Raw genomic sequence first — 8,946 nt, forward strand, 5'->3', positions numbered from 1 at the left:
TACTCTAACCTAAACCTTACTCTAAGCTTTCTCGCGCTTAAGTAAAGGAACACACATCTAAGAACAAATACGCTCATCTTCAAGACCAAGTTAGAATCCCTTTCATTGTATTCTAAACAAGTTCTCTCCCATATAGAACTTACTTTCTTCTATTTCTTTAACAGCAAAGCTTTTCTTATTTGCTAAGATTAAGTGTGTAAACTTAAGATTTGTAGATAAGGTTTTTATTAAGTGTGTAAACTTAAGATTTGTAGATAAGGTTTTTCCTTACCTTATCTTTTCGCAAACAGTCTTGTAAAATCTGTATTGATCTTCTCTTATCAATATATATTTTGAATTTGAAAATATTGTGTTTGTATTCATCCCCCCTCCCCCTTCTACAAACTGTTATACACATCTTGTAGACCCTAACGGGAGTAACATTGATCTTCACAAAGATATGCATATAGGGAAACAAATCATATTTTCCCTTTTTCTTTACTATCATTATACTCTGTTGTTCCTGCAATACATATTTGGAACACCAAATGAGGGTTAGACCTGAAGGTCTAGTGAGATCCCTTTTTCCATGTAATTGCAAGGTCAGGATGATCAAGACATTATTTAAAATCAACTTTTCACATAATGGAAGCATAAATCCATAATTCATCAAGACCAGCATCCCTTTGGTTGCAAAGACCATACATAGAAAGATTTTCATCGATTAGTAGGAGCAGAGTCTCTGGCTCAAAACTCATGACCAACCAGAGCCCCTCTGGTTCGTCCTTCTTTGTATAAAAAGTTTCTAAGTTAAAATAATAGTATAAAATCTTATGAATACTTCTTTATAAAACCTAACCTTGGCACATAGCTCCTATCTAATAGATACAGAGCCTCTGGTTTAAGTAAAAGATTTGTAAAAGACTTGTATCATGATCAAACCATCATTTAGAACCCCTCTGGTTCTATTGTGAGGAACAACAGAGTCCTCTGGTTCCTTTCAAGGAACAACCAGAGCCTCTCTAGTTCCTCATAAATCAAACACTATGCCAAAAACATAGTTTATCCAAAATCATTGGCCATACGCCAAGTTTTTCCCTTCTCAATAATATCATTATCTAATAAGAGCAACATTCCTGAATCCTCAAATCACAAAGAAGTAAGAGCTCAAAAATATTGCAATCTTAAGAGACATAATAGCAAAAGCTATAATATTATCCATACATACAAATGCCACCCTTATATCAAAGGTACACCTCTCCTTGATATGCCACTTTTATTTCCTCATCAAAATCTATAGATTAGTTCCAAACGAAGATAGACCAAACTCACAACCGTCTTGAAGGAACATCCTCCATAGTTTTAACTACCAAAATCTATAGATGAATTCCAAACGAAGACAGACCGAAGTTACAACCGTCTTAAAGGAATATCCTCTATAGTTTTTAACCAATAATGGTTCCAAAACAGTTTTATCTCAAAACTTTGAAACTCAAGAACCAACAGTTCTTTAAATATCATTTTCCAAACTCAATATCTCCTCAAATCCTTAAAATAGGATATCATCCACAACTGTTTTAAAGAAGCAAAATCTTCTTTATTTCCCAAAAACAGTTTCCACATCCCAAATTCATAAAACTCAATTTAAAACTGTTAAAAACAATTTTTACCATTCTTCTTTAAATCACTTATCAAAACCACATATTTCAAATAACATCATTTAAAGGGTTTAGTATCAAAAACTCACCTTTATAAGCACAGGTTTGAAAGTTAAATCACACAACAACTTCTAGTAAACACATATTCCTCAAATCTCTTTTAAGCAGAATTTCTTTTCAAAAATACTTCTACCGCCACACACACACACACACACAATTTTCCTTCTTTCCAAGCTCTCTTTCAAAAAGTAAGATAAGACTTATTTTATCTTCTTTATATATTTTAACCAAGGCGGTGTGGGAGTTATTGATATTTAAATCTCTTTTCTTAACCACGAAGGTTGCATACCTTCATATTTAATAATATTTCCTCATGTATGCATATCATCTTACGTGCACACACATATTTTAACATCTTCTCATGCATGCACAGAATCACATTCACACATATATATTTCCCATGCACATTATCACGTATTAACATCTTCTCATGTATGCACAGAATCACATTCACACATATATATTTCCCATGCACATTATCACGTATTCACATATAATCACATAAAGGTTACCTCAACCAATGTTGTTTGAAATCCAGGTTATGACAACTAAGTAGGGTCGAGTTGGTATCCTACTTCCCTCCGACCCATTCGATGACCTGATATTTTAATTAATATACTATATTTTTTCTTTTAAGTTTTAACTAAACCTAATCTAATTTTCTAATCGACGACGACTCGTCGGACATTCCCAGATTCAATCAACTAAACAAAATCTCATCAAGAACATGAAATCAACAATGACAGAAGTAGAGAGTAAGAAAAAGAATATTCTTCGAAGCTTAATAATACTCCATTTAAAAAACAATTATAACTAGATAATCGAGTTCATTCATAGAAAAGAGATTTAATTAATATACATGAAAGACAACCTTAAAACGGAAAGGAAAATGGAAAACATTTTACAAGTCGATCCAAAAATAAGGAGGATACCGTAGAAATGGAGAAACAAGCGATTACAGCCGCATCCGAAGAGGTTTCCCACGAGTTCAAAACCCTAATTCATCAACAGGATTTGGATTCTTTGAAGCAATTACAGCACATTATGTAACGCTCCTTTTCTTTTTCTTTCCTTTCTATGCAGAATCATATGTCTATGTTTATCTTAATTCTTGCCTTTATCTATGCGAGTTGATATTTGTTAGAAAATTGGTCGTTTTGTATTTCTCAAGTCTATGATCAACATTGTGGTATATGGGATTCTTGAATCTAAGAGATGGGTATTGTTTTTAACAATTAGATGTCCCATCTTCAACCAGTTGAGGGTGTTTGCCTTGTTGATGCTTAAAGATTATTGTCCAATGAGGATAATCCATAATTTTGGGCATATGCATACTGATGCCAATTCTTTATTTCTTTACTTTGTGGATCCCATCTTTGTGTGGTTTTTTTTTTACTTGATGTGGTGAGAAACAAAGGGGGGAATCGGAAAATGATGAAAACAAATGGATTTCAAATACATGTTTGGTAAGACAACTGATCTTCTGTTAATTTATATGTCGTGTTTGTGACATAATTGCAGATTGGGGCGTCTGCAGGACAGTAATGCAGTTCTTTCTCATTTTAATGACTATTCAGAGAATTGTTTTGCTGAGGTGTCCAGTGATCTTTCTAAAAACACACGCCTCTTAAAGTCCATGAAATCGGACCTTGATTATATATTTCTAAAGCTCAGGTTGGTTGGCTTGCACTCTGTCAGTTGTGTTTGCGTTGATTTTGCTGGAATTCCTTTTGCTTTATTGCATAATAAGTGTTCTGTGATGCTTTGCATGGATGTGTCAAGTTTTAAATCTGTAAAATCAAGCTTAGGGGTTTAAGTTTAGGCCAGGAAACATGATGCTTAAGTCAAATGAAATACATATCTTAGAGCAAAGGGAGCATATAAATGTGTTTCTTGATGTTTTCATGTGCATAATAACTTTGGCTTTCATAAAGATATGGGTACAGATAGTTATGAAATCCCTTAAGTAATTATTTGAGGTCCACAGAAAATTATAGATAAGTAAATTAAGCACAGAAATTTCTGAAAGACTAGACTTCACTTTCTTTTTTCGTGGTCCATAACTATTTGAATTCTATTCCTTAACTTGTGTAATGCACGCCCAATCGTTTTTATTTTGTATAGAAAAGGATTTATATCTATACTTCTTTTTGTTTTAATAAATAGTTTCTTTGTTTCTGTAAGATATGGAGGCGGTGGAGAGATTAGGGAAGATTTGATGAAAGAGGCGGGGTAGCGATGCAATGAAACAAATTGAAATCCATGGAATTTGGATTTGAATTCCTAAATCCGTCGGTTGTGGGCAGGGACGTTCCAATCTTTTTGGAGGCACTGCTACATCCAAAACTATTGATTGCATTGCATAAATGAGATAACAGATAATATATGTTAAAGAACAAAAATGAGCTAAACCTAAAACGATTAACAATATGAAACTAAACCTAAACCATTAATGATTTGAACCTAAAACCAAATAATTAATGGTTTGAACCTAAATAATTTCGGCTATAGTTTTACACACGTTGATAAAATACCCTAAACACATGTAAATTTGGCATGGGGTGGGGAGGGGAGGGTGGCTGGGGTGAACCAAAGAAAGGAATTGGAATCTGGTCAAAGGAATTAATCATTCCGTGAACCAAGCAAGCCCTTAGGGGCCGTTTGGTTCGCAGAATTCGAAGGAATTTGATGGAATTGGAATGAYAAATTYCTTTGACCAAATTCCAATTCCTTTGTTTGGTTCATTTCTTGAAATGGATGGAATCCTTCAAATTCCATTGAATTYCACAAGTTAATGAATTCATCATTCCTTGGCATAATGGAATGAATTGAATTCCATCACCACCCACCACGATCATGCTACTATTGTTCATGATGCCCCACCCTTAACCCCCACCACTAATGTCGCTGCCACCCACCCTAACCACTATGCCACTACTGTTGTCATCACACCCACCCACCCTCCGGTCACTCACTGCACATCCCTACTACGACTATGCTACTAACGTTACTGTCACACCCCTAACCTAACCCCCACCACCGCAACATTATTGTCGTCGTCGCAACTGCCACTCACCCTATCGCACCCTACCCTAACCACCACTAGCCACTATGTCACTGCTGTCGTCATCATACCCACCCACTCCCAATCACCCTGACCATCATCCCACCACTATCATCGTCACAGCTGTCATTGATCCCCACCTCCCCGTCCATGCGGCCCTTAACATAACCTTTCACCCCCACACTACTATTGTCGCCTTCACAACCGCCATTCACCCGCACCCCACCCTACCCCAACCCACCACTAAACACCATGCCACTATTATTGTCGTCATACCCACCCACTCCCTGGCCCTAGCCACCCGACTACTATCCCACCACTAGCATCATCACAGCTACCACCCCGCCACCTACCCCTACCCACCCCACCGTTCTGCTTGGCCCCCACCCTATCTTACCCTACTCTAACCCATCACTAACCACCATCCTACTACTGTAGTCATCACAACTATCACACTGCCACCTATTGCCCCACTCTGGCTTCACCCCCACTGCCTCGCCCCACCCCTGCCTGCCCGCAACAATCCCCACCTATGGAGCACGGTAGGGCAGAAGTGGTGGGGGCAGGGCGGGTGATAGTTGTGACGACGATATCAGTGACATGGTGGCTGGTAGGGTGTGAACGGAGCGATGGATGGGATAGTCCATACAAAGATGATTGTTCCAATTCTATTGAGATATTTCATTCCAATTCCTACCAACCAAACGCATGGTCAAATTCCATCAAATTTCATTCCAATTCCTTCAAAGTCAAATTCGTTTGATGGATTCCAATTCCATCAAATTCCATTCTATGAACCAAACACCCCCTTAGTCTTGGCACTTAAATGTTGAATAACCTGTTTCCAGTTGTATGGTTCCATGAATTTTATAGCTTAATAATTTTTACAATATGAAACATTTTCTTTAGTTTTGTAATTTTGTACCATACTAGATATGCCTATTGTTTGAGGGATAGTTTAATTTTGATTACCACTTCCTCACACTCCAACACTCTGATTCTATTTGCAAACCTTGTATTAAGTACCTTTTTCTCAAGCAAGCCAGGGGGAAACAACCGTTCTACTTTTTTTTGGGTAGAGAGGACAGGTTTGCATACATCCTATGGGGGTATATTGGGATTGTTTCATTTGGTTAAAGGCCAGATTTGCAGTGTTCTGAAACAGTCATATGGTTTTGTTTCAGGAGTCTAAAAGCAAAGATCAAAGCTACATATCCTGATGCTTTCCCAGATGACTCAACAATTGAAGCTCTTGATAGAAGGCCAGATCTAGAAATTGCTCAGTAATGAAACTGCATCTACCTTCATTCTTCTAATTGACAAAAAGTTGACTTTCTTTTGACTTTTCCTAATACGGAAGAGGCTCTGTTTTGCCAAAGTATGTAAAGATAAGATATCATAGAAACGATATAACATTTGACAATTACATTCGGACATGTGTACTTTTTTGTTTTACATTGTGAAACAACACATAATTGGTTTGGTTTGGTTTGGTTTGGTGGTTGTTGCGGCTATGAATATTATGTGTACATGTGGAGGATGTTGATTTTTCCTACAAGACAGTGAATGATGGATGATGTTGATTTTTCCTACAAGACAGTGAATGATAGAAGGGGAAATAATCAACTGCCAGACAACTCCTAAATTGTAAATTCAATCACATCTTAATAAGAGAAAAAAACAACATTTTTACTTTCTTTATTTTGACTTTTATATTTCTTCAACAAAAGACCTACTTTTTGAGGACTACTAATTTTCATATTAATATCAAGTTGAAAAATATATGTAAACTTGTTTGGCATATCTGGATTTTCTATAATTGCACAAATCTTGAATAACAATTTAGAAAATAAACAACTTGTTGCTATTTTCGTCCCTCGTTCTTCCTAATCTTCACGTACACAATATGGTTCTGTCTTCCTTGACCATTAATCACCATCGCTACTTCTTGATTCCTCAGTGAATCATAGGTTATTCACTTGTGCAAACGACTACCGTCAACAACAGATTTGCACCAACGAAAACTAGGAAACATAGGAAACGAAAGGCTGAAAGTATTGAGATAGTTTTACTAAAGAAATACAAGGATTAAGATTAGATAAGAGATAAGTTTTTACAGAGCACATACTATATATATATATATATATATATATATATGCAGCGAACAGACACCACCGAACCATCATGATGGTTCGGTTATCACACCCCCAATCGCATACAATGTATCTAGACACTTAACTTCTTATATGCAGTTTAATCTTGATAACCGTTGCATCCCACTACATAATTTAACAATAATAAAACATATTAATCTAATAATATCTAATTAAGACCTTGAATATTTAATTAACCGAATTTATCTTTTAAGGTCCAAATTTTCCCCCCTAAAAGATATATCGGTTAAGTCTTCCAGCTTTGATTCAAATGATGATATAGTTGCTGCCATATGTGTCACCCGAACAATATTTCATAGTACTTGGATCCTCATCTTTACTTTCTTCTTCGACTGGATCTTCCTCATCGCTTCGTTCTTCAGTTTCACTTGTTCCAATTTTGTTACCTTCAAACGTTATCTAAACTTCATTGACTGCTCTGATGTAATCTATACGCCATTTGTTGGTTCCTCCAACATTAATAACATCTTTAGCCAAGTCATAGAAAAATTGAGTTTGCAGCAGATAGAGTTCATACAACACCTTAAAGTTCAGCTTGTAGTCCTCTGGATAGGCGAAGCTCATTGCAACTTCATCCCATGTGCATTCCATAGTTACCGTGTCGTATCCTTCCATGCTATTAATCAACTTATATAACTCGAACAAACGAACTGTCAAACCGGCCAACTTCGGTGGCATTTGTTCTTCCAAGTCCTTTCCCATTAGGACTTTGTGAAACCAAATGATCATCGTATCGAATCTTTTGACAAAAAGGTCTTTGTTCTTGTAGTCTATCTTGACCGTGTTTACCATTTTCAGAAAACGAACAAAGTCATGAAAGGTGTCTACCTTTAGTGACACTAGTTTGCCATCAATCTCGATTCCTTCAGAATCTTCGGTTGAGACGATCTCCATATGATTTGATGGTTGTGGTGTGTCTAGGCTTGCCTTCACGCCTTCAGACTTTCTTGATCTCTTTTCCTTCAACTTGGCACATATGTGTGATGCTACTTTGTGACCCGTTTATCTCGATTTCAAAACCTTGGAGGATTAATTGACTCATGCTTAGGACGTTAATGTTAATTTCCGATACATAAGAAACATAAGGTACCGCATACGTCCTTTCGCTTGTAGTCAATTCAATCTCACCAATTCCATAAATATAAAGAGGATTTGGTTTGCATGCCGTTTCATCAATAACAAAGCATTCTCTCATAACGACAAACAAAATTTTGAACAGTGTCATGTGTTTTGGAATTGTATTGTTTACGTACCATATGCTATTCCATGAACCGTAGTCTGTTCCCGTCACCAAGTAGTCTCCTGAGAGAACGATCCTCTCCCTGTAGACTTGCGTGTAGGGTCCAAGATGTTCGAGTTCTCGTAACACTGGTTTCTGATGTGCTGCCTCAGTCTCGGATTTTCCTGTAACCAATTTTTCATTGGTTTTGCGGTTCCTGGTTTGTGGACAATTCCAGGCGAAATGGCCTTTGTCGCCACACCTGTAACACCTTGGCTTCTTCTTCCTCTCGTCGTGGGTCTCCATCCGATTCTCTTGAAGTTCCAGCGCCTCGATTCTTTTACGGATTTCTTGTATCTTCTTCATGCAGATAAGACTTCGTTTTCTCCTCAGTCTTGATCCTGTTTGATCTCGTCCAGGCCGAGCCCATTGGCTCTGATACCATTGTTGCGATTTTCGTCCCTCGTTCTTCCTAGTCTTCCCGTACACAATATGATTATGTCCTCCTTGAAAATTAATCACCATCGCTACTTCTTGATTCCTCAGTGAATCACAGGTTATTCACTTGTGCAAACGACTACCGTTAACAACGGATTTGCACCAACGAAAACTAGGAAACGTAGGAAACGAAAGGCTGAAAGTATTGAGATAGTTTTACTAAAGAAATTGTATTAAAATTAGATAAGAGATAAGTTTTTATAGAGCACGTACTCTATATATATATATATATATATATATAGGGAAGGGTTCAAACGAGAACCCCTGTGATTTACGAAAATGCGAGAACAACTT

General features: G+C 37.0%; 1 protein-coding gene across 1 annotated transcript; it reads left to right on the forward strand.

Annotated features, from left to right (window-relative positions):
- The first annotated feature begins 2,526 nt into the window (after positions 1-2,526).
- LOC112519706 (kxDL motif-containing protein 1) lies at positions 2,527-6,249 on the forward strand. The gene is made up of 3 exons (XM_025127942.1): positions 2,527-2,743; positions 3,219-3,371; positions 5,946-6,249. The coding sequence occupies exons 1-3, from the start codon at positions 2,637-2,639 to the stop codon at positions 6,046-6,048; spliced, it is 363 nt and encodes a 120-aa protein (XP_024983710.1). The 5' UTR covers positions 2,527-2,636; the 3' UTR covers positions 6,049-6,249.
- The last annotated feature ends 2,697 nt before the right edge of the window (positions 6,250-8,946 follow it).

Source organism: Cynara cardunculus (genome assembly GCF_001531365.2).
Source record: "Cynara cardunculus var. scolymus isolate 2C chromosome LG 10, CcrdV1, whole genome shotgun sequence".
In the NCBI taxonomy this organism is placed as follows: Eukaryota; Viridiplantae; Streptophyta; class Magnoliopsida; order Asterales; family Asteraceae; genus Cynara; species Cynara cardunculus.

What these genes read in the sequence shown, in the direction of transcription:
- LOC112519706 (XM_025127942.1), top strand. Translation starts at nt 2,637, where the DNA reads ATGGAGAAACAAGCGATTACAGCCGCATCCGAAGAGGTTTCCCACGAG. An exon ending in AAGCAATTACAGCACATTAT is followed by an intron (nt 2,744 to 3,218) that starts GTAACGCTCCTT and finishes ACATAATTGCAG; the next exon opens with ATTGGGGCGTCTGCAGGACA. An exon ending in TATATATTTCTAAAGCTCAG is followed by an intron (nt 3,372 to 5,945) that starts GTTGGTTGGCTT and finishes GTTTTGTTTCAG; the next exon opens with GAGTCTAAAAGCAAAGATCA.